The sequence below is a fragment of the Coturnix japonica genome, chromosome 1 (genome assembly GCF_001577835.2).
Source record: "Coturnix japonica isolate 7356 chromosome 1, Coturnix japonica 2.1, whole genome shotgun sequence".
Taxonomy (NCBI): domain Eukaryota; kingdom Metazoa; phylum Chordata; class Aves; order Galliformes; family Phasianidae; genus Coturnix; species Coturnix japonica.
In genome coordinates, this window is record NC_029516.1 from 123,733,544 (window position 1) to 123,759,842 (window position 26,299).

Here is a 26,299-nt window from a genome sequence, read left to right on the forward strand (position 1 = left end):
TTTGCATGATGCTACAGTTACAAAAATAATTTAGACTCTGCATAATTGATCAGATAAAAAAAATACTCAGGCAGATCCTAATCTGTCAGAGAAAGCCAGTTTTGTAAGAGGCGTGCAATTAAAACAAAATCGCTCTTTAGTGTTGAATTTTGTTTTAAGGTCAGTGTAAGGCTTATTACCAAGTGCATGTTAAGAGGACTACTGAAAACCTCTTGTTTTCCAAGTGCATAGAAATACAATGAGCAATGAAGATATCTTTCCAAGAAGATGCGTTCTTGTTCATGTGCAAGTCTTATCAAGTACTTGAGCGTCGTTCAGGCCTCGGAACGCATTTCATAATTGCAGCTCTCCACAGGGCAGGGGCAAGTAAAAGGCTTAGAGTGGTCACACTCAGAATAAGAAGATAGACCTGGGAATCGGAAAGAAAAGCTCTCCACAGTTACATGGCAAACTAAGAAACTATTAGAAGTTTGGTGAGATCAGACGTTTCTCAACAGTATTTTCAGGAAACTTCACCTGTCTCCTCATCCACCTATGCAGACTGCTACAAAAACAAACAAGCGCAAGCACAATCATATTGTCTGTTTACCTCGTTTGAACATTCAGTTACAAAAACAACATAATGAACTCATATTAAACTAATTACTTAGATCTGCAGTTAAGAGGTCAATTTTGAAAGCAGAGCCAACAAGTCAAAGGCTAAAGACCACTTTACGAAAAAAACAAAACCAATTCAGGTTTGCATATATCATTGCAAAATGCATTACTATTTTAAACGCTTAAAAAAAAGCCAACAACAAAAATTCCCCTAAGTCACACCACACATCTTCTGAAATGAGGGCTTTGGTTACGTGTTTTGAAAGAGTCTTACAAAATGGCAGTGGGAAGAAAACAGAAGAGTGACTCTGGGCAATTTCAGAGCTATGTAAACTTATGGAGTAGATAATGGCCTGAAAACTGCCATAGGAAAAAATGAAAGCCTAAAGGCCTCCCTCCAAACACACTGGGTGGGCCCCCCTAGACTGATTCTGTAATCACGTATGGCTCTCTTGAAACCCTATACAAACATACAGTATTTATAACTCCTAATTATATGTAGGAGTAAACACGAAAATGAATCACCTTTACATACGCAAGTGAACAGCATTGTGTAAATTTTTCACACTTGCTTAATTTGGAATTGGTTCCAGCATTATACAGCCCACTGCTCACACAATGGAAAGCTCAGAGGGCCAGCCAGCGGAGTATTTTTGTGAGCAGAGACACAGAGGAGAACATGGGTAGCTTTAGAAAGCAGGGTCAGTTGTTACATCTCAGTAGCTGTAGTTTACTGAAGTTTGCAAAGCAGATTTCATCTGGAGAGAATCGTGTTTTCGTAATTTGAATATATGAGTAAGTTAAAGTTTTCCTTCATAAGACTTTTTTTTTCACAACTACTTTAGAAGCTCATTTCTTCTGCAGAAGATTTAAAATTAACAAGCTCCACAGGCGGTGACTACAAGTTTGTTTGCTCCTTTGTTTGTCTAAATATTAAGTCAACTTCCACCTCACCATACCTGCTCTCTACTTCTAATTTATTGATATTTCCATTTGTATGCGTGATTATTTGCTAACGATTTAGAGATGACACCAAATAGGTGCGTATTTCAAATATGCTGTAACATAAAATCCCAGTAAGATATCGAGATGCAAAAAGCAAAGTTAATGACTCTAAAACAGCTTACCTCCCGAGATATGATCCCTGCTCTGCGTGCTCTGCTTCCCAGAACAAAAGAGAATTCACTGACTTGTGCCAGTCCTGCTGAGACAATCCATTTGATATACTGGCTGGTCTTTGGAAGAATCAGAGAAAGGACAAGCACTGCCAAGACAAACTTTGAAAACATTTTTTTTTTCTTTTTTGAGTTGTCACCGTGTTGTTATTGTTTTCTTAATTAGTTTTTAAATAAAAGAAGTATAATGGATAAAATAGTACAATCAATAGAAGATACATTGCATCAAATATGGTGCATGGACTAGAGGACTTTTAAATATGTTAAATGTACTAATGTCAGAAGCACACAGCAGAGTAAAAAGTACCATCTTATTTACTATAATTTGATAACTTGGTCATGAATCCTAAGTTAGACAAATAGGCGTTTCTCAATGTCTAAAAGGCTTTTACATTAAGAAAGATGTTTTTTTTAAGAGTACATAGATAAATTCTAAGATTGTTATGTCAAACTGTATCAGTTAGATTCCTCCAACTGCAGTCAAGATGTAATATTCATTGCTGTATTGGATGTGCAGTCTCTGTACAAATTTCATAGTGACATGCAGTGCTAAGAACATTCAGACTGTTTAAAGATTAAAAAAAAAACCAAATACCTTCATTATGACCACAGACAATGTAAGGAAGAGTAACACTGTGAGTTCATATATTACAAATGTGGGGAAAACATGAAGTCCTAGGAGGAAAAAAATAAGTGCTATTATCTCAGTACTTCTTTTAAAACCAACAACTTTTGCCAAGCATTCAGACTCACATCTAAGCCAAGTCTTAAATAGCAAAGTCTTACGTTTATTGGAACAGACAAGTAAACAGAAAAGTATGCAGTGTTTCCAAATTCCTAACAATATATTTTTATTCTATGCCATTTGCAGATAGGTATACTATGGAGTTGCAATTCATTTACCAGTACTAAACAGGTTTTAGTTTTTAATTTGCCTTTAAAGGTATCTGCTACACTGTGGTATGTTTCAGGTCTATCTTATTTAAAGCATACACAGTTTGTTGCTGAGCGCTACTAGTGTTTCACAAGAAGCATCTGCAATGGCATTTGCAAATAGCAATTGACTTTTTTCCAGATTTTTGTAACCACTGCCTTGATAAACTTTTAACTTCCAGAATCAAACTACGATGAGGAAGTTCTGATCTCACTGAATATAATGATATCCAATCTGATATTCTAGATATCCCTGGAGATAAATATTTCCAAGTTTAATGAAAAGCTTAATAATGAAAATCACCTGAACAAGAAAAATCACTTGGAATGGAATCAAGAGAAGTCATTAACCCCTGAGTATGATCTGCAAGCTAAGGAGCTGCATAAAGCCACATTGCTATGGCGTAGGCATTTTGATGATGCTGTTTCTTGGAAAAGGAATATAGAGAAAGGTGGCAGAACCTTATGTCTCAGACACCCAAGTTTTATTACTAATAAGCACTCATGCATTTTCATTAAGCTTATCTGTAGAATAAGTAAAAGGTCAAGTCTTGCTCTAGAACAAGGAAAGCAAGAAGCAAGGTAATAAGAACTGCAAAGAGCACAAAAGCTCAGAACTACACCTGAGTAGTATTAGTATTAAACAGCCTAGGAAAACAAATACTTGTTAGAGAAGGCCTGGAGTCATTGAAATCACTGCAGAAGAATCTTACAGGTGACTAAGTCCATCACCTATGATATGAGGAACTTGTACAGGTAAACATCTTTGGAAGCTCATTCACAGAAGCTCTTAAAAAGGAAACTAAAACCAGTGGTGGTGTTCTCGATAAGTTCACAGTAGTTGCCAAACCTTCAAACTAATTGATTCTGCTGAAGGCTAAGAGATCTGTAAATCAATGCAGCAACCTCTCATTGGAATGCAAGATAAATTTTCACTATTTTTCCCTGCTTTGTAGATCGCAGAGCCAAAAGAAACATATAGAACTAAGATTTATCATCTTCTCTACCTAAACGCAGCAACTTCAAAGTATTTTGTCTGTCTGCATATTGCACTGTGAATAAAGATTTTTATACAAGTACTATTCAGCATGCACACACACTATTTTATTTCTTAATTTCTGTCTGACCACAGATGCACAAATGCAAAGGATTGTCAGAATAAGGAAAGAGACGGCAAAACAAGAGATGAACACTGTATTAAAAAAGAAATCTAGATGTGTGCATACACATAGAGAAGGGCAAATAGCTTCTGTCTCTCTGGGGTGTATCACGTGCATGTTGCTTGTTCACCTTCAGGCTGGTCTCAGAGATGATGTGCACGAAAAGTGGCTAGAGAAACACAGCCTGTAACAATGTCTTGTTTGACAAGAGGGCCAACCAGCATATCTGGAACTGAACATTTCAAAGGAGGCTGTAAGTATAGCCTAGGGCTCTCATCACTACTGGTGGATCAACTTTCTCAGTTCTGGAGCAGACAGGCAGCCTGAAGTTCATTTGGACTGCCTCCCAACATAGAGATTATTACCTCATTCAAAAGAGCTGAAGTACAAACTACCACAGATTTCTATACTAATCCTGTGGAGGTAAGCATCTACAGGTAATAAGTGTCGCTAAGCTAAAGCAAGCCTAAGCCTGTTGCATATACAATTCTGAGGAAACAAATATACAGCTCTGTACCCGCACAAATTTTGGGCAAAATAAAGCCCATCATAGTGGAATTCATAGTTATTACAGATCCTTGTCCCATTCAAAAACTTAGGATAAGGCCGCAAGTAAAATCAGGCTGCTATACAGGTACATCAAGCCTTCCTGATGACATGAAGGCCATCAGAGATTAACTTCACAGACAGAAGATGAACTTATTTCAACAGTTTTAATTAGACTTTGCGACTAGGCTCAGGACTCAATAAGGACCTGTTCTCTAAGATGGAATAAACACTTCAATCACAAACTCAAAAACTTTAGCCCCATCATCAGGTAGTGCTGGCCTGTCACTAATAGCTGGTGTACCAGTTAGGTGGGTTTTCATAGCTGAACATGGTCCATGGTCCTTCAGCTCTAAGCAATGGTGGGTAGATGGTGGCCTTGCACCAGAAGTCAAGCCAAATGGCACAGTTCACTCATATAAGTTGAAATGTTTTTATTTAAGGATGACTGCAAGGAAGACTTTACACTTTTTTTTTTTTTTTAATAAGTACCTTTTTTTCTCAGGGGAAAATAAATAAATAAATAAATAAATTTAAATGGATTCTACCTGCCTGCTGCATCACAGCACATGGAGATCCAAATGTAGTCACCACCATGTCCCGGAAAATCCAGCATCAAGAAAAGGAATCTTAGAGATTCTTGACAGCAGACAAGATAACAGAAAACAGCTCTGGTGGTTGAACCTCAGCCAGTTGGATTAATTCTGACTCATCCTCAAGATAGGACAATCAATCAGAAAAGTAACTGCGGTGGATGCTGCATCTATCAAGACTTTAAAAGCCTTTAAGAGCTTTTTAAAGCCTTTGACACTGTCCCCCACAACATCCTTATGGAGAAGCTGGCTGCCCATGGTTTGGATGGGCACACGCTCCGCTGGGTAAAGCACTGGCTGGATGGCCAGACCCAAAGAGTTGTGGTCAATGGAGTTGAATCCAGTTTGTGGATGATCACAAGCAGCATCCCCCAGGGCTCAATGCTGGGGCTGCCTCTATTTAACATCTTCATTGATGATCTTGATGAGGGGATTGAGTGCACCCTCAGTAAGTTTGCAGATGACAAAGTAGAGTATTTCCCTGTGGTTCTTAAAAAACGCCTCTCAATATGAACTCAGATTTCTTTGCAACATCTCTCACTTTNGAGTTGGTGGCCAGTCATGAGCGGTGTCCCCCAGAACTTGGTCTGGGGACTGCTTCTATTTAACATCTTTACTAATGATCTTGATGAGGGGATTGGGTGCACCCTTAATAAGTTTGCAGATGACAAAGTAGAGTATTTCCCTGTGGTTCTTAAAAAACGCCTCTCAATATGAACTCAGATTTCTTTGCAACATCTCTCACTTTCTTAACCAAAAGATATAACATCTTGCAACTACCCATCTAAAGTTTTACCACAATTCTTTTTAATAAAGTGGTGAATGAACCCTTCAAATAAACACTCTTATCTGACTGATCAGCACAAATTATTATCATGGGCTGGGCAAAACAGATTGAGACTGGTGAGCATAACTTCTTCCTTTCATTTTTATTCTGAAAACTGCCAAGAAACACTTTTGGTTTCTGATATGGAACATGGAAATTCCTTATGAAAATTAATACTGCATTTAAAACATAAGCAAAGTCAAACCAATTGTGTCATCGTTTAACGTCTCAGCATTCACAGAAATAAAATCTACCTCCTCCCTCCAGCTTGTAGACATCAATTCTCCTTTTCTTCCCCTGCATTTGTAGGGCAGCACTATTTTTAGTAAGCTTTGTTAGAAATTACCTATAGATGCAAAGAAAATGATGGCAAGAAAGTCACGTATTGGTTCAATACAGGCCATAATCTCCTCAGTAATCATGTGACCCTGAGAAGAGATCAGAGCTCCAGCCAAGAAGCATCCCAGCTCCATTGAAACATCCAACAGCTCTGTGATCTGTCAAGGAATAACAAGAAAATCTGTTACTGTTCTCATGCCTGGGGTGACCATATATACCATTTCACTGCACAATTACAGAACTGTACATTACACTGGATGTATACCTATGCAAGTTTTATTTCTGTTTTCTGCAGCACTGTATGTATCCAAAAGTCTCACAAAAGCATTTTCCCTCCTTCCCCACAAAAACAAAGCTATTTTTTAAAATCTGGATCATAATGCTTTATGTCAGTCGTATGGATGGCAGTTGATTTCGGAGACTCAAAGAGAGACTAACAGCTTCAGAGTCAGCATTCCACAATACACTGAGGCTATAAAAATAAGCCACAAGAACTGCGTAATTTCCAACTGTCAAACAAAGGGGAAAAAAGTAAAACCTAACAGTTTGGGAGAACAGTCTCAATGTAGCAGACATAATAGACAGTTTATTACTGTAAATTGGACCTGAATGTGCTTGTGTGTTTTACTGAATAGCGAAGAATTTAAGCATGTGGAGTTAGCTGCTGGAATGAAGCATCTATTTGAAAGAACTCAGACTACTCTTTATTGTTGTTTTTCTTTTCTTCTTCTTATTTTAATACGGCACTTCAAGGGAGAGATTAAACACGCAAAGAGACTGAACCAAAAACCAAAGAAACTGTTTAAGGCAATGCCTATAACATTAAAAAAGCAGGCAGCACTTCTCATAGGAATAAATTACTTTAAAGCCATGCCGCTGAGGATAGTAACCTCTCTTAGAAAGGACAATTCTATTAATATTAATAGAATATTTAAACTGAAGACTTATTTCCACAATAATTTAGCTTAAGCAATGATACAGCACGGTACATTTATGGACAGCATTGATCATATGCCAGATGGTGTTACACTGAGGCACAAAGCTAACACTCAAGCAACTCAAACTTAACAGAGGAGAACAAAAGACATGATAAACAAGCAATGCATAAAATGCCACTGAAAATAAAATCCAGTCTTCTGTGTATTTCAGTGCCAATATCTGAATGCTCATCACATAACGCCACTTGTACTAGTCTTCAGCTTATTGCAAGGTATTTAAGAAAACAAATTGCTTCTGTCAATGCAAATGGTTGCTGACTGTTCAAAAGCAATAAAAATTCCATTCCAGGTTTACATATGTAAAATATGCCACTTTTGATACACTTGTATCTTAAAACAAAAGGAATTTCTCAGTGCAGTTTCAGAGATGCACAGCACTGCACAAAAGCTTGAAATTGTAAGGGGGAAGAAAAAAATGTACTAAATTAATTAAAATAACAAACATACAGATAGATATGAAACACTTCTTGAAAGTCTTAACTTCCTGAATGTGATAGACCCAGTATAGCATCTTCAAGTAAACTTGAAATTATTTCTACTTCTCAGCTAGAATCACATACATTCTGGTTGAAATCTTTTTAGCTAATGTTTTAAATATTCACTTGCACTCGGATATATTACCACTTAAGAAGGGATTTACTACTGCTTGTACTGGAATTGCACAATGCTATGCTCACAGAATCACGGAATTATCAAGGTTGCAAAAGACCTAGATCACCTAGTCCAACGATTACCAATACTTCCCAGCTAAATCATATTCCTCAACACAACCTATTCAAGCAGGGAACATTTTAAGTGGGAAACGGCTTGCAGAAGAGAAGACTTCAGGGAGACCTCACTGTGGCCTTCCAGTACTTGAAGGAAGCGTATAAACAGGAGGAGCTGTTTACAAAGGTGGATAGTGATAGGACAAGGGGGAATGGTTTTAAACTGAGGCAGGGGAGGTTTAGGTTAGATATTAGGAGGAAGTTTTTCACACAGAGGGTGGTGATGCACTGGAACAGGTTGCCCAAGGAGGTTGTGGATGCCCCATCCCTGGAGGCATTCAAGGCCAGGCTGGATGTAGCTCTGGGCAGCCTGGTCTGGTGGTTGGTGACCCTGCACATAGCAGGGGGGTTGGAACCAGATGATCATTGTGGTCCTTTTCAGCCCAGGCTGTTCTATGGTTCTATCATACCAAATGCTAGTTTAAAAGGCATCAGGTACAACTAGAGTAAATTATGTCTATTTGGGTTTGCTCCCACAGCATAAAACCTAAAAACTATTCCTTTACTCTAAATTAAACCAAGCATGAATTCAAGTACCTAGTAAGTGAAAATGCAATTATGCTATTCCTTCTAGGTAGTACACAACCTCAGGTCTACTTTATCTGTGTTAAGAAATACACATGAAAAAACATGGATGAGAAGGCAAGAAAAAATAAACCAACATGAACAACAGAAGCAAAATGTGGATATTTTCCTAACCACACCTGACTTCCTTTGGTCTGTTCTTCAGAATTACAGCTAAGCTTATACCAAGACTACTTTTTCTATTCCCATCCTAACTACTGGTTGTCGAATAGCATTATCAGTAAGTAGATACGACTCCTCAACTACATCTGTAGTGACAGGGCTTATTTTAAATAATGCACACAGACATACAATGAAGAGTTTTACTGGCGCAATGGCAGTTTCAACAAGATCTCTTATATAAGCAAAACTTGAGAAATATTTTGCATTTAGTATTTTCTCTCTGCCTGCACCATTTTTAATGTCTTGCTTTATTGAACGGGGATCTGACAGTTACTGTCCCCCAAGACGTGTTCCATCCTCTTCCCAACCTCCTATGTTACAGGAAGCTTTTCTACTCAAAATTAAATGAAAACTTCTGTCAATTTGCATCTTTCTACCTCTGTATAATTTAGCTTTCAAAAGTTTTCAAAGGTTCCATTTTACTCCTAACTCAGAGAGGATTGCTTTGCTCTCACGGGAACATAGGATTTTTATGTTCAAATGTTCTACCACAGCAATAAAGAAAGAAATAAACATTACTGCTATGCCATGTTCCAGTTGAATTTTAGCTATTTGTTCAGCAGTTGTTTTGCCTACATTCTTTAATACAGCATATCTTACTCCTTAATCATCATAGAAGCCTGAATAGGGTAAGCTAGTGAAACTAAAGAAACCCCTCAGGGAAATGTATGTATTAATATTTGGAGCATTCATAACTTAAATGCATCCAAGAAGAAGACATGAATACTAAGTTTGCACTTTAAAGAAGCAATGCCTTAATGAGAACTGAAATAATTTTTGTGAGCCTTTTAAAACTCCATCTCAGATGATTTTATGAAATAATTAATTTGAATATAAGATTACAGTTATTTCTTAATCTTCTCCCCTTACTTGACAGGAAAGAGTTCAAAAGCAGGTTATGAGCCATCGGAAAGTACTCCAGCAAACAAGGAATTACTTTCCTAATAAATTGCAGGAAAAAGTATGCAGGCTTTCTTATATGAAGTACTGCAGTAACACAGCTATATTTTCAACTTCTTGAGGTAAAGACAGCTGGCAGTTCCCCTCCCCATGCTGTTGTCACCACAGATCTACCATGATGCAGCCAAACTAAAAGCCAGTTTTTACCCACAGCTAATCAACACCTTGGCTGACACAAGACCTGTTCTTCAGGTCACTGTAGTACAGTTCATGTCTTGACATAAAAGCGCCATTTTGGCCATCTATCCCTTATGTCCTCCAGTTTCAAATGTTATGATTTGCAATGCTATCCAAGTGAACAAAGCAGATCAGAAATGCTCTAGCTGCTAAAAGATACGTTCTTTTATTCTGCCTTTCAAAAGCTTTTTTTATAACTACACAAACAAGCAAAATTCCATGTGTGCAGACAAACAAATTCCATCGATATTTAGATTTGTTTTTCGAAGGAGAAAGATTTTTGCAAGCACTATGTCAGTTTAGCTGTTTTCCTACCTGGCACCCAAAAACTTCAGTTGATCTCTTCCAAATTCACTCAGCTTTTTCAAATGAGGTTGCTCCCTGTGCTTTTATTCCTGAAATAAGAGGGCATCTACAACTATTTAAATATGTTTTCCAGAAGATCTTGGTGAATTGTTCAATAGGACAACCACATTGCTAGAGGAGGTTTTCTTCTTTTCATTTCTTTCTCCCCTTTAAGTCTTTGTGCTTAAACCACAGCTTGTACTACAAACAGTAATAAGTGTATCTGTACCAGAGAACACAAAGCATCTGAACTGGTTTACCAAGGTTACACGCAGCATCTTTTCTGCTGATCCTTTTAATACATTATTTATCAAGTTTAAAAGGAAAACTGCTTTTGCTTGAAAGCACACAAAATATTTGTTTCTTTTCAAACACTTCTCATGCTGAAGAAGCATTCCATTTTTGCAGTATGCATCGAATATGCTCAAACCTATTCCCCCTCAGGTTTGTATACACAGATTACATTAAGTCACGTACACCACTTCCCCTGCATTTGATGTCAATTTTGGCACAATATACCCAATTCAATCAGATCAATATATGCAGATCATTTTTTCATCAAAGCAAGATGAAGTGCTTCTAGGTACCACAGTATTTAATGTGACGTACATAGGGTTTTGCTTTTATTAAAGCTGTTCTACAAATCTTACGTCTGCCTGATGGAAAGTAAAAAGGAGAAAATAATTTTGTTATTTATTAAGTAGCACTTGTGTTTGGAATATAAATAGCTGTTTAGAGGGATGCTGCTTTTAACCAACATAACAAAAATCAACAAATTGTGAAGGTATGTTCTTGCTAACTTCTTTCTCTATTGGCCCTGTAATAACTGAGCAAACATGACTAGCAAAAAAGGCTCCAAACACTGGAACATTTTTTATTATTTTTCTCAGAAGTTCTCAAGGAGGACATAACAGTCTGCACAAGCAGGAGAAAGGAGTTTCAAACCCACAGCGTTATCATTGGCTGTCACGGTCTGCTCTCCAACAGAAGAGTTTGTTGGGGTCTGAAATGTGAGACAGAAGCCAGTGGATGGAAGATTCAGAGCCAAATAAACCAAACCCAGAAGAGATATCAAAACCAATGAATGTGATGTATATCCTGGAGCATTATGACTTCTGAGGTTCTATCCTGTTTTCTAGTACAACCCACTTCCTGCATAAGAATCCTGTACATTTTTGTTTCAGCAAAATATCTGAACCTTTGGGCCCTTCCATACTTTCTCAACCTCATCTCCAACTATTACCCTCCAGAAAGAAAGAAAAAGGAAGGAAGGGAAGGGGAGGAAGGAAGGGAAAGGGGAGGAGGGAGGGAGGAATGGGGGGGAGGAAGGGGAAGGGGAGGAAAGGGGAGGGGGAGGAAGGGGGAGGGTGAGGAAGGGGGAGGTGGAGGAAGGGAAAGGGGAGGAAGGGGAGGGGAGGAGAGGGGGAGGGAAGGGAAGGGAGGGAGGGGGAGGGAGGGAGGGAAGGAAGGAAGGAAGGAAGGAAGGGAAGGAAGGAAGGAAGGAAGGAGGAAGGAAGGAAGGAAGGAAGAAGGAGGAAGAAGGAAGAAGGAAGGAAGGAGAAGGGAAGGAAGAAAGGGAAGAAGGAAGGAAAGGAAGGAAGGAAGGCAAGGAAGGAAGGAAAGGGAGGAATAAGAAAAGGGAAGGAAAGGAAGGAGGAAGGCAGGAAAGGAAAGGAAAAAGGAAGGAAGGAAAGGAAGGGAAAGGAAGGAAGGAAGGAAGAAGAAGGAAGGGAAGGAAGGAAGGAAGGAAAGAAGGAAGGAAGGAAGGAGGAAGGAGGAAGGAAGGAAGGAAGGAAGGATAGGATAAGGAAGGAAGAAGGAAGGAAGGAAGAAGGAAAGGAAGGAAGGAAGGAAGGAAGGAAAAGGTAAAGGAAGGAAGGAAGGGGAAGAAGGAAGGAAGGAAAGAAGGAAGGAAAAGGAAGGAAGAAAGGAAGGAAGAAGGAAAGGAAGGAAGGAAGGAAAAGGAAAAAGGACAGGAAGGAAGGAAGGAGGAAGGAAGGGAAGGAAGGAAGGCAGGAAGGAAAGGAAGGAAGGAAGGAAAGGAAGGAAGGAAGGAAGGAAGGAAGGGGTAAGAAGGAAGGAAAGGAGGAAGGAAGGAAGGAAGGAAGGAAGGAAGGAAGGAAGGAAGGAAGGAAGGAAGGAAGGAAGGAAGGAAGGAAGGAAGCTATTTTATAATAAAACCTATGTCAAAAATTTGCCATTGAAAAAGAACTATTAAGTGTTGCCATGAGCCATTATCAGTACCTCAAAACCCATCCTAAATTATTTTCAAATGCATGAAATACCTCAAAATTAAAATTGTAATCACGTTCCTTATAGTAACTATAAAACAAATTACCAGAAGTTCGATCTATTAACATTCAGGTTGTGTCACTTAATACTTCTCTGTGCTGTGACAAATGAGTCATCTGTGCATTTCTGTTTTAAAACATTCTAAAGCCCAAAAATTAAACTGCAGAGTTATGTGGACATGCAATAACAGCAAGTGTGATGGCTTTTATGACACTGATATAGTAAATTCTACCACACAAATTAAAATGTTTTATTAATTTAAAAGATTACCGTTAACATTAGGAAGATGAATGCAGATATTCCTAGAATGAGGATTTCCTTATTCCCTTTGCTTTCTGCATGCAACTTGCGATAATACGGTCCTATGAGATAAGTCTTTATAACAAGACATATAAGAAAAACAGCAGCCAGAGAAAAGAGAATTTGGCCAATCAGTATCAGTATTCTCAGAATTTCCTTGAAAATGCTGGAAGAGAAGAAACAAACAGAACATTTCTTTCAACTGCTCTCTTGCCTCTAAACCAGTTTTCCTTGACTGAAAAGATCTCATTCCACAGATATCTGAAATTGGGTACCTACAGTAAGATATTTCAACATATTAGCAAGACAACACAAAGACTAGATGCTTAATGCATCAGTCTCTTACAGCACACAGTTTACTTCCACGTTGATTCAAAAAGACTTCCGCTGACTGCTCTTCATAGTAAACAATAACCAATATCTGGCAGCCTTTATCAAAAATGCCTTTAGAGAATAAAGTCTCTATAAAGTCAGTAATAAACTTTTCACTACACATATCAGGTTACAAGTTAGACTGGACTAAGGTAGCTAGAGCAGAAAGAATATCTTCATACAACATGGCAAGTACAAACAGTGAAGGGAACGCAGAGAACAAAGTCCTATTTTTTAGTGGACTGACAATAAAGGTAGTGCTGTCATATTCGTATTTGCAATCTATGTACTAAATTGTAAAGGTCAGGGGGAGGGAAGATTTTTTTAAATTCTTTTTTTCTTTTTTTTTACCTGGAATGTGTGCTCACTCCTGCTTGAATAAGCGTAGGCATAACAGCTATAAATAAGCCGAGTTGCACATCCTGCATCACCAGCATGCCAAGTAGTACACTACTGTAGTCAATATCCCCTGTACACCAAAGAAAGCAGTCATGGAGACATTTATCAGACTCTATTAATGCTTGCAGAAATCTACAGTGTCTTAATAAATGAAGGTTACATAAAGCTCTCAGCAAGGTGAGGTCAAAGTATCATATGAAGCTTGAGTTTGTTTTGCAGTTAAGCACTTGTTATGTATTTACTGGAACTTCTTTACAGAAGCTTACAGTCCTCAGAATAACAGGCATATCTAATTTAACAAGAGCCAGCACATAGAAAATAAACACTTTGAATTTTTGGTACTGGAATAAGAGTATTCTGGGGAGAAAGAAAACAAAAACACCTTACAGCACCTATGGATGAGAGAGGTTTAAGGGGAAGAAAGAAGGCTGGCAAAACTGCTGAAAGGAAACATGTAGAAGCCTTTTGAGAAGACAGCAATGTGGCACTTGAAAGTACTTATCTGAAGAGCTGCTATCTTTGAAAGACTAGCAGAGCTGTTCTTAGCCTGCAGGAAAAGGATGTGAATTACTTCAGTTAGCCTTTCTGCCCCAGTGACAGTCTGGTAGTAACGGTCTTATCTGGTAGCCTCTTAAAAAGCACCAGGCATCCAGAACCCCAGTAAAGTCAATTGTGTGCTGATTTTAACACCATTCTCTATCCAAAGAAGACTGGCTACATGAGTAATAGGTGCACCCCGTAACAAGACCACATATAACAGTGACCTGTGTTAAAAAACGATGATCCCTTGCAAACCAGACAATGTTTTGGTTTTGTTTCATTTTTAAATTAGTTTCTTTTATAACGTCACAAAGTCCACTTTTATCAAATTTTATTATAGATACTACAGCAGCCCGTACTTAAATCACACTTACCTTCTTTATCTCCTCGAACAGTCCCTGCTAGAAATCTTGACACCAATGGTGTGCTTGATAAAGACAAACAAGTGGAAATGAAGACACTTTGTGTTGGTCTGATTTGGAGCAAGTGTCCCCACAATAAACCAAAGGCAATCATCAGAACTGTCATGTAGCAGGGTCCTTGCAAAGATATTTTCCACACCTCAGGAAGAAAACAAGTTCTTATTATAAAGTTTGACACATTACAGAGATTTTCAGAGCAAATAAGCAGTTAAAGTTGCACCATAAGGTGCTGCAGACATAAGCAGCTCTCATTACACACATCCCCAAGCTCTAAAGATATTATTACCTAGGAGATAATATTCTACGTCAAGAGGCTCATTACCTCATGCAGTCTCATTAAGTACACTTCCCAGAGCTCGTAAACCAATAAATTAAGGGTCAAAGATCCACTATGGGCTAAATTACATTAAAATCAAATGGGAGACCAGTTACTTACTGTGATTCTAAGGGGGAAAAACACAACATAGGGAGTTGTGTAAAACACCATAAATACCAGCAGCCCAATTCATACTAGTCCATACACAATTTTGAAGTTGCTTGCAATCTAGTAACAGTTTGCATAGTACCTGTTTAAGAACCTCTGAATTACTGACTTTCATTTTTGACTTTAGATGGACTTAAAATAGGAGAGTAATCTGAATACTCAGACTTCAACACATTTGAAAGCAAGCTTTTATAGTTCCTTGAACTCACAACCATCATTGGGACAGATCACAAAACGCAACTCTTTAAATGCATACAGACTTCACATCTTTTGTAGTAAGCTTCCAATATTAACATTCTAGCTAGTTTTATGAGTTTTGTTGTTTTTTAATTAAGATCAAAAACAACCTGTACCTTCTTGCTGAATCCCAATGGCCGCTGCAAGTAATATGATTATGCTAACATACTCACAGAATCAGCTTACTAGCCAGTACAACATGTATCATCAAATTCAGTACGTAGTACTTAACAAACAGTTTAATTACAGGACTGGTACACATACCAGACACTTCATAACAGCAACTACATGTTTCTGCATGTTAAAATAAAGCAGAGATGGATTGCCATCAATTGTCTGAGATTTTTCTAGCAATCAACCTATTTTGTTGCAAAGTTTGTTGAATCACCATCCCTGGATGTGTTTAAGAGCCGTTTGGATGTGGTGCTCAGGGATATGATTTAGTGTAGGGTTGTTAGAGTTAGGGTACTGGTTAGGATTGGCAGTTGGACTTGATGATCTTCAAGGTCTTTTCCAACCTGGGTAATTCTATGATTCTATGAAATGACACACGCTGGTCTTTCAAGGAAGTTAAAGAAAAGATGACATATTTGTCTTTTCAAAACTGTCTAACAACAAACTAGTCTATTACAGAAAGCACGTGCAAATCTGAAATAGAACTGGTGACAGTAGCAGTTAAATCTGGTAATATAGAAGTACAACAAAAATAAAATACCTTTCTTAATCTTTCAGGAGAAAATTCCAGACCAACTAGAAAGAGAGTGAAGAATACACCAAATTCTCCTAATGTCTCCACCTGCACAATAGACTTTTAAAAATATAAAATAAATATCGGTGCATAGCAATCTTACTTAATAGAGCAAATTGCGAGTATATTTACAAAACCATAGTTTCTCATTAATGTTCCCATAGGAAAATTCACTTGCCAGTAATATAGCAACACAAGTTCCCTCAGCAGTGTAGTTCCCACTTCCTCGCGGTCTCTGAAAATCCATTGCTGAATCTTTCTAATGTCAACCATACATAATGTCTGTTTCTTAACTTAAAGAGTTGACTTAAAGGTCAACCTTCATGTACTACTACATGTCAGTATCAGTAAGAGCCCATGTAACAGCAGACATTGTGAAGACATAATTTCTAAGCAATTATGTGAATATTAACATGATACACACATTTAGCATCTATCCTGTTGTGCCTGTTGGCCAACTTGTTAATGCACAGCAGACCACTACTCACAACATGTGCATTTGAAGTTGGACATACCACTTCTTATATTACTGTTAAAAATGTCAATAAATGCAATCAGTCAAGAAACAACATGTGTGCTTACCTTAATGCTATTTAATCCTGATGGTCCTAACAGTACGCCACAGATGATATACCCAAACATAGTTGGCAATCCTATCATCGTGCATAGCCAGCCACATGGCAAAGACAACATTCCTATTGTCACAATATCCTAATATGTAAAAATTTACATGTTAGTATAAAGGATACACAAATTAGTGGCGCAATTAAAGACCATTGCCCTTCCAAAGGAAAATGGAACTGTAAAATTACATGTAGAATACCGCCTGAGAAAAAAAAAACAAAACATTGGTGAACTTACCTAAACACAACTGTAGGTGTGAGCACTTCTGCTTGCAGATGAAGAATTCAAAGTACTAGCCCTTTATTAATAAGTAGCTTTGGGAATTCTGATCAACTTATAAAGTGTAATGTAGGAGGTGTAATTAGGGCTGCTGGAGAGACTGACTGTTTGCATTAAAACATAATAGTGGAATAGATCAGTATTGTTTTAAAAAAAAAATCTCAATCCACTTATTCATCATGAAGGAACAAAATACAATAACATACTGATGCATTTTGCAGCTTCCATTCCTTTATCACAGTACATGAATATATAAATCTCTGTTGTGACCATATGCAAATGGCTTATCAGGTATACTAGTAGCTTGCTTTAACTACGTGCTGCCCCAAAGGAGCAACAAGTTAAGCTAAATTTGAACATACAAGCTGATGGGAGTAAGTCTTATAAAAAAGACAAGAGCATCTCTAAAATTATTACCTTTATGAAATGATGATCAGCACGAGGAATGGTTGAATCCTGGGCTGGTAAGGATATACTGGTTGTTCTGGGAATCAATGAGCATACTAGAGACCTAAGTCATCCTCTACTTCTCGTTTTGAAGCATTTCTTTTGGAGTTGGCTTCATCTTCTTCACCCTTAAAAACTGCTTCAAAGTTTACACCTCTTACCTGTAAGAAAAAGAAGGAAAAAAAACCCAACAAAACAAAGATGTGCATCTATGAAGCGTACATTAACAAGGAAGGCTATTAGCTGTGCTTGAAGTTACTCCAGAATGTGTTCACATTGACTAAAAACACTGCAGCTTCTTTTAATATAAATATTTTCAACCTTTTTATCAAAACTTGATGTTCATAACTGAAAATGCTTTTCATTTTAATCAATGTGAGGTTTTCCAGGCCAATTTTCCAATGAGAAAAAAAACACATAAAGATGAGGTTTCAAAGCTGTAGAATTCCAATGCAAGAAACTGAAATAAATACTGAAGTCTGCAGAATGACTGAGAAGTACAATATCTCTAACCAAACATCAGCATCTGAAGTGCTAGAATGAGAGGTTGGTGACCATTTTCTCTTCAGACATTATGGAAGTTGCATTTCACCCACTTTTTGCCTACAACCTGCTTCTTTATGACTACTCCACTTTCACCTCCCTAAGCTCCCCACTTACCATGCTATTTTCCATTGCAGAACCAAGTGTCCATTGTCAATTCTAAGAGATCAAAGCAGGTTTTCATGTTTTCAGCTGATGAGAGAAAGCAGGAGCAGCTGCACGTCACATACATGCAAACTGTTCTCACAGTATCAGAACAAAGAAGAAAGGCTTCCCTACAGTCAGCATTCATGAAGAACTGTTTCTAATCAGAATGCATAATAGGTTCCCAATCCTGTTGCTTTTCTGTTATCTACCCCTCCCCTCACAACCTTATTGCCACTACAAGGGGGAAAAAAAACCAACAGAGTTTAGAGCGTACTGTTAAATGCTGACTTCACAGTTTAAAATACACTGATTTTTTATATAGAATTATTTAACTGCTTAGTGCAGTCTCCCCATCTTTTACCTAAAAACTGAACATTAACAAGGTACCATCTTGAGAATCTGAAGTTATGAGGTCAGTGATAACATTCACTAAGCAAAATGACATATTAGATACATCAGCATCAAAGCATCTACTTTGAAGACCTGGGATTCTAAATTCATACAGAGTTTGTTGAGCGTTCCTTTGTATTTAGTAGCTGCGTGAATAGAAACTAACCAAACTTCTCTGTATCAAAACTTAAGTTATATCAAAGACCATGTCAAAGTGACATGATTGGATAAATGTATTCATCCTCTAGTGAAGCTCAGTCTAGTTCAGAAACAGTATTAGGAATAGAAGGAAAATGTTGCAAGGTTAAGGCAATTATCTCTATTTGAATATATATCCTCATATATCCTTGAATATATATTCTTAGCAGTTGGCTTGAGAGAAAATACACTAGGCAGTCCTCACAAAGATGGGGATGTAAGTAATCCATCCCTGGCAGTGTTCAAGAGGTGTCTGGATAGGGAGCTAGGAGATATGGTTTAGGGGTTTTCTGTAGGTATGGTAAAGGGAGGACGGCTGGACTAGATGATCTTGTAGGTCCTTTCCAACCTTGTGATTCTATGATTCTAAGTAGTCCTCGAGTTTGAATTTCATTACAACTTTTCTGTACTTCATGACTAGAGATATAAGACAAAAAAATAAAAAGAAACACTGGACAAGAAGAATAACTTTGTTCTCTCCCTTCAATGATCAGCTATTGCAGATGAATAGTACTCCTATCACTAAAATCGGCTGTCATATCCCAGTGTAACAGAAGAGGGCACTCTAGCAAGCTCTTCTCTACACTCTCGGTCCAGCTAGGTAGGATTACCTGGAGGTATAATTGCAGCTGTTTGGTGCAGACAAAAAGCTACTCTCACTTTCCCTCAAGAGAGTAGTGCCGCTCTACTACAAAGCAGGCTCGAATCCCGGGGGTTGGACTCGATGATCTCTAAGGTCCCTTCCAACCCGCACGAGACTGTGATACTGTGACTATGACTCCCATGAGCTGTCTCAGTGAGACGGAATACACTTGTCACTGTAAGTGGTAGTTACAGGGAGTATTTCCAAATCAAAGCAGAGAAATCTACAACAAAAAGAAGAATGATTCCTGTCTGCTCATTCTTAACAAGCAATTATTCTACTACTAAATGCTTTCTTCTCTTGAAAGTGAAGTGAAAACAAACACAGAGCCAAAAGTTGTTGTTTTCTTTTCCTCTTTGTTTGTTCAAAGCAGTGACTAAAATCCTAATAACTATCTATAATACAAGACAAATACCCCTACAATGCAAATATCAACATAAACACAAATACACATGAATGAAAAGACAGCCCAAAACCTTACTTACAGATTTATTGTCATCAAAGGCATGCTCTTCTATTTCTTCCTCCAGTCTATCAGCTGCCTTCCGGACATCTTCAAGGATTTCATCGAGCATTGACAGGCTTTTGTTTTGATGCTGCATGTTCTTAAGGGCTTCAACCTGATGCTTTTCTGCTGCTAAGAGTTCAACATATTCCATTTCTTCCTGTCGAATTTCAGAACACAGATAATGCGCAAGCCAGGCCTTTATGTATCAAAATGTTGATATTAACAGGAGCTTCTTTTGACATAAAACATCTTACCAATAGAACTGCAGAAGCAATATAGACATTGTAACAGTGGCTGAATAATGTTTTTATTGTAGCAGTCGTAACTGAGGGAAGGGGGTAAGGAACACAAGTAATCCCTAAGTCAGACTCCATTGCTTGAGCACACAAGTTTCTATCTCTATTTTTCTTATACTGCCTGAGCTAGAGATCAGATAGACATTGTTCTCCCTTTGGTTATGTCTGCCTTTCCCACAGTGGCATCTACAATGGTCCTAAACCCCCTGCTGGAACAAATCACAGAATCACAGAATGACCTGGGTTGGAAGGGTCTCAAGGATCACGTAGTTCCAACCCCTGCCTGGCAGGGCCACCAAACATACACCTTTACTAGATCAGGTTGCCCAGGGCCCCGTCCAACTGGCCTTGAACACCTCCAAGGACGGGGCATCCACAACCTCCCTGGGCAGCCTGTTCCAGGGCCTAACCACTCTCCTAGTGAAGAACTTCCCCCTAACATCCAACCTAAATCTTCCCTCTTTTAACTTAACACCATTTCCCCGTGTCCTACTATTGTCAGCCCTTTCAAAGAGTTTACTCCCCTCCTGGGTGTAAGTTCCCTTCAGGTACTGAAAGGTATTGAATAAATGAAGCGTTGCCTTCTCTACACACATTTGTAGATGGACCTTTTTCTCATTGATCCCTGTAAGGACGTGTATAATTCAAACAATTCCTTGATGTCAAGACAATACTACATTCAGAGTAGCCTGTAACTGTGTTTAGCCCTTAAAAAAAACAAAACAAAAACAATCTTGTCAATGAGATGAATGCTCCAGGTTGTAAAGAAACCACAGAATTGGTTTCTTTAATGGAAAAGTGTTGCCGATGGAGGTGGTATCAGTTTTTACCCACTGGCTACAGCTGTAGCTGTTGAGTGGAACAGTAACAGAATGGTGTTGATGAGATGGAAATGTTTTCTCAAACACCTTGCTACACATTATGCAAAGGAGTACCACAGAATCAACACTGTTCTGCCTTTCATGTTAGCACTGGAGACATTTGATCACAAAGTATATGCTAAACAGTGTTTTAAGCAAGGTAATACGCGTAAGGATTCCGCACTAAGCACAAGATGGGAATACCTTGCAATATGTGCAAAAGGAAGGCAAGACTAATTAAGAAAGTAGTGTTATTGCTGTCTGCTGTTTATTCAACAACAGATGAATAAAGTGAATTCAGAGGAGGATGCATCTATGTAGTACTCATCTTTTCCATCAATGGACAAGTAGTGGCCACCCAAGAAATCTGAAGCAGATAGAAAGTAGGTAAGATTTGCTGCTTCTTCCAGAACTTCCCCACAGTTCCTTGAGCAAAGTCAGGCAGAGTATATAAGCAGGATGGGTGTTCATGAGGGTGAATAGTGATAGGACAAGGAGGAATGGTTTGAAACCGAGACAGGGGAGGTTTAGGTTAGATATTAGGAGGACGTTTTTCACACAGGGAGTGGTGATGCACTGGAACAGGTTGCCCAAGGAGGCTGTGGATGCCCCATCCCTGAAGGCATTCAAGGCCAGGCTGGATGTGGCTCTGGGCAGCCTGATCTGGTGGTTGGTGACCCTGCACATAACAGGGGGTTGAAACCAGATGATCACTGTGGTCCTTTTCAACCCAGGCCATCCTGTGATTCTGATTCAACATTTCCCTGCCGTGAATGACCCTGTTGTACTCTTTCCCAGCAGCAGAACCAGCAGAAAATGCATCACATACATACTCTGATACTAACAATTTTCAAGTACTTGAACTTGACAGAAATAAAGTGATTGAGTCCTGTATACTCTACAGTCATCTGTATTTTCCATTCAACCACTCTGTGGAAAAATATCTTATGAGTAAGATATTTTTATGAGTATCAGCAAATATGATGACAACAAAAATATACTGGAACAAAATTGGACCTGATGTGTGAACATCTTTTGAACACAAAAAATTACTCCATGTGTGTCATTTTCATCTTTGGCACATGCTTGCCCATCATCTCCTCCTCTATTTCATACTATAAAGCAAAATAAGGAGCCAGGAGATATGGTTTAGTGGTTTTCTGTAGGTATGGTAAAGGGAGAATGGTTGGACTAGATGATCTTGTAGGTCCCTTCCAACCTTGTGATTCTATGATTCTATGAAATTACAAGGTTAGAGCAACAAATACTGCTTAAACAATCATGTAAGTGGCATAAGGAATGGTGTAAAAGACAGCTTGATTGGGTAAATCTCTTGATGTACTAAAAACGCCTACACAACCCACCTCTGCAAAAGTTAAACTCTTACAGGACACACCTCAGCACTACAAACAGAAGCTTCCTTTTATAAAGGAAAAGAAGCAGCAACATTCAAGCTGTACTACAGACCTCTCTCTTTTTGTTTTACAATTGTATTGCTGCCAAGAATCAGGTAAATGAGACAAAAGGTTACAGACGGCTTCACTGCTGCTATGTGAAGAACTTTGAGGGGGGAAAAAAAAAAATAGAAGAAAAAGAATGTAGCAATCTCTACTATTTCTATGCAGCAGAAGCTGGCACTGCCATTAACTGCCAATATCACAGTCATACTGAGTCACTGGAACATACACGGATCCAAGCGACTCATTTTTTGTTTGCACAGACTGCTGCAGTTTCCTCAGTCTGCATCCTAACTTCTATTCTCAGCAGCCTTTCCTCTCTGTTCATTGCACTCCCTTGTGCACAAGCAGTCTCATGCCACCCCTCGCCTGGTCTGTATGTGTCTCAGACAGCTGCCCTGCCTGGGTCCTCATCTCTGCCCTCTGTAGCCTGACTGTGCTTTTTCCTTTTAGTCCCTTTGACAAGAACAGCCTCTTCTTTAAGAAAAGAAGACGCAAAGAAAATTCCTAGCATTTTTCTTCAGTGGTTGAGAGGCAGAGGCTAGGAAACAAGTCATTTTAATGCCAAGTCAGCTAAGCAACGTTTTCTCTCAATGGAGGACTTTCAGTACATGCTCTGAGCACTACCAGATTGGGTGCCAGACTGTGCAAGCCATAACAGGTCTGGAATGACCCGGGAACCCAAACTTTCTTTTAAGCACTTGAGCTCTCCCATTACACACACCTACTTTTCTCAGTAAAGTTCCCTCAGCCATCTGGGGGCCATAGTGGTGAGGCTGGTCTCTTTTCAGTAGTGCGTGGGGATAGGACTAGGGGTAATGGGATGAGACTACAGCATAGGTAGTTCCACATGAATGTGCGTAAGAACTTCTTTACAGTGAGGGTGATGGAGCACTGGAACAGGCTGCCCAGGGAGGTGGTGGAGTCTCCTTCTCTGGAGATATTCAAGACCCGTCTGGACGCCTTCCTGTGTGACGTGGTGTAGGGAACCTGCTTTGGCAGGGGGGTTGGACTCGATGATCTCTAGAGGTCCCTTCCAACCCCTACAATTCTGTGATTCTGTGATCTGTTTCTTGGAGGTGTTATTTTCCATACCTGCACTTCTTAGGCTAGGAATAATACACCAAGACAAAACAAAACAAAAACCAGACACCAATATTTTGCACCTCCATTTTAACTAACATCCCTATGAGTACATAAAATAAAGAAGTTGTTCCGCCAGAATGACAGGTTTGGGATGAGTAATCCTAATCCAAAGTGGAAAAATTATTTAGCGTATAGTGAATTTGTTGCCTTATTTCCATTCTGATAACCCAAGATGTTTATATAGCACAACCACGCTGTGTGCGGACTCACCTCTTGTCCTCTTTCAACACAGTACTCAATGTGGGTCTTGTGATTAGGCTTAGCTTTGCTTTGAAATAACGATTGGCTGCAACTAAGTTTTCAGATCTATTCCAGAATTCTAATTTTGCCAATGAAAACAAACACACCTAATTTCATTCGAAAACTATTTTAAAATGTAAGCCTGCAGTTTCTCATAGATCTACTTATTTGTATAGAACAGACTGAAAAAAGTATCAAAATGAAATTAAGATATTACAGTTCTAGTAATAGCCACAGTGGGGGTGGAGAGTAACTAACCTTAATTGCAGCTTCTCTCAAGGCTTCCAGTCTCTGCCTACTACTTTCTTTCATATTTACAACGTCTTTGTAATCACCCTGCAGGGCTCTCTGAAGGCCGTGGATCGCTTGAAAGACTGAGTTTTCACTTTCATTTAGCTCCTTTTGGAAAATTTCAAAGGTATGAACCTGGAAAAGTTTCTCTTCATCTGACAGTCCGGCATCTTTCTCAACTGCTCTTATAGCGCTTTTTAATTTGTTGAGAACAACATTCTTCTGGCGAAGGAGACCAGATAGTTTCCTGCAGCTCTCCATCACCCACTGCTTTCGCTGAGTAATAACAGCTCCTTTCCCACGATGCAGCTTGATCGCGTGCTTTACTACATCTTCGTGCTCTGCAGTGTTTCCTAACTGGCCACAAAGCAATGAAGTCAACGTCCATAGGGAAATAAATCCAGGCACCTTCATTCTTCACTTTGTACCGCTGTTGGGAGGGACTGATAATCCACAACTGCTCAGAGCTTTCTGCTACATGGTTTCTGCATCTCCAGGACACACACCGTGCTGCAAGATAGTAACAATCATTTATCAAACACAGTCATGTTGGGCTGCTGGATAAACAAATTACAAAGCAAAACAAACACTGCATTGTACACTGCAATCTTGTATACAGCATAGATGGCCTCCTTCAGTCAATGTTAGCAGCCCAAGGTCACTGATACAATTTTGTTTCCTCCTTGTCTATTTTCTAGAGGTTATCTTGTTTTAAAAACACTGTGCAGAATGTTTAGTTGGCTCACACGATATTAAGCTGTGCTTCTTCTTAAAGAAAAGTCATTAAAAACACTATGCTGTGATGACATTTGTTGTTGTACTTCAACCCAGCACGGGAAGAGATTAGGTTATGCGTTATGCATGTGAAAGAAACATTTCTACAGGGAAAAAGGACAAGGGGAAATGGCCTCAAACTAAAGGAGAAGAGATTTAGACTGGTTATACAGAAGAAGTTTTTTATAATAAGAGTGTTGAGGCACTGGCACAGGTTGCCCTGAGAGGTGGTGGATTCCCCATCCCTATAGATGCTTAAGGTCAGGCTGGATGGGGCTCTGAGCATCCTGATCCAGCTGTAGGTGTCCCTGTTGATTGCGGGGGAGCTGGACCAGATGGCCTTTAAAGGTCCCTTCCAATGCAAATGATTCTAGGAGTTCTAGATTTCCACCTCTCAGCATCCACAAGAGAAAGATCACTGACTGACGTTACAGTAAAATAGCTCACAATACTTGAAAACAGTCTCTCCCTTCACACAGCTACACATAACACACATCTACCACCAAAGCGTGCCATTCTAAAGCCACACAGCAGACACCTCATATTTAGAAGATGGTCGATGGAGCAGGTCAGAGTCACAGACTACTATCCCGTACTGGAAGCGATGCACAAGGCCCGCGCAGTCCAGCTCCAGGCTCCACACATCACCACCCCAAATCCAAACCCCTGTGTGTGAGAGCACCGTCCAGATGCTCCTCCAACTCCGGCACTCGGAGCAGTGGTGCGGAACCGCTTCCTGACATCACAGAATTGTAGGGGTTGGAAGGGACCTCTAGAGATCATCGAGTCCAGCCCCCCTGCCAAAGCAGGCTCCCTACATCCACACAGGAGAACTCTGGCAGCCATCCCTGTTTCCCACCCACAGACACACGGCGGTAGCACTCACCCCCCAGGCCCAGCGGTCTTGCACCGCTGGCATCCACACAGAATCACAGAATGACCCGGGTTGGAAGGGACCTCAAGGATCATGTAGTTCCAACCCCCCTGCCTGGCAGGGCCACCAAACATACACATTTACTAGATCAGGTTGCCCAGGGCCCCGTCCAACCTGGCCTTGAACACCTCCAAGGACGGGGCATCCACAACCTCCCTGGGCAGCCTGTTCCAGGGCCTAACCACTCTCCTAGTGAAGAAGAGAGAGCGGTTCGGGGGCACGCAGGGGAGGAAGCTCGGAGAGGCGAGGAGGGGCCGGGAGCCGCGCGCCCCCACCCAGCGCCCCTCGGGTGGGAAGAGGGAAGGAGGCCGCTCCCCACCCACCCACTCACTCACTCACCCACTCACCTGCCGGCAGCGGCCGGGCCGTGACCGCAGCATGGAGCGAGAGAGCAGCGCCCTCCGCGTCAACAGCCTCGCCCGCCCCTTCGCCCTCCGCCACAGCCCGAGCGCCGGCGCCTTTAAGCGCAATGCCGAGCGGGAGCTGTAGTCCGTGCGCTCCGCTTGGGGCGGGACGGAGCCTTTCGCTCCCGGTGCCGGCAGCTCCGGGCGCGGTGCAGCACTGG

General features: G+C 39.9%; 1 protein-coding gene across 1 annotated transcript; it reads right to left on the reverse strand.

Moving 5' to 3' along the window:
• Positions 1–26,240, reverse strand: TMCO3 (transmembrane and coiled-coil domains 3). Its single transcript, XM_015849435.2, is given in 15 exon segments — positions 1–409; positions 1,725–1,874; positions 2,368–2,447; positions 6,177–6,327; positions 12,726–12,921; positions 13,479–13,596; positions 14,441–14,627; positions 15,925–16,017; positions 16,540–16,668; positions 17,278–17,317; positions 17,319–17,365; positions 17,367–17,468; positions 19,714–19,893; positions 23,994–24,536; positions 26,082–26,240. Coding segments are annotated over 14 exon segments (2,034 nt in total). The 5' UTR covers positions 24,441–24,536; positions 26,082–26,240; the 3' UTR covers positions 1–295.
• Between the last annotated feature and the right edge of the window lie 59 nt (positions 26,241–26,299).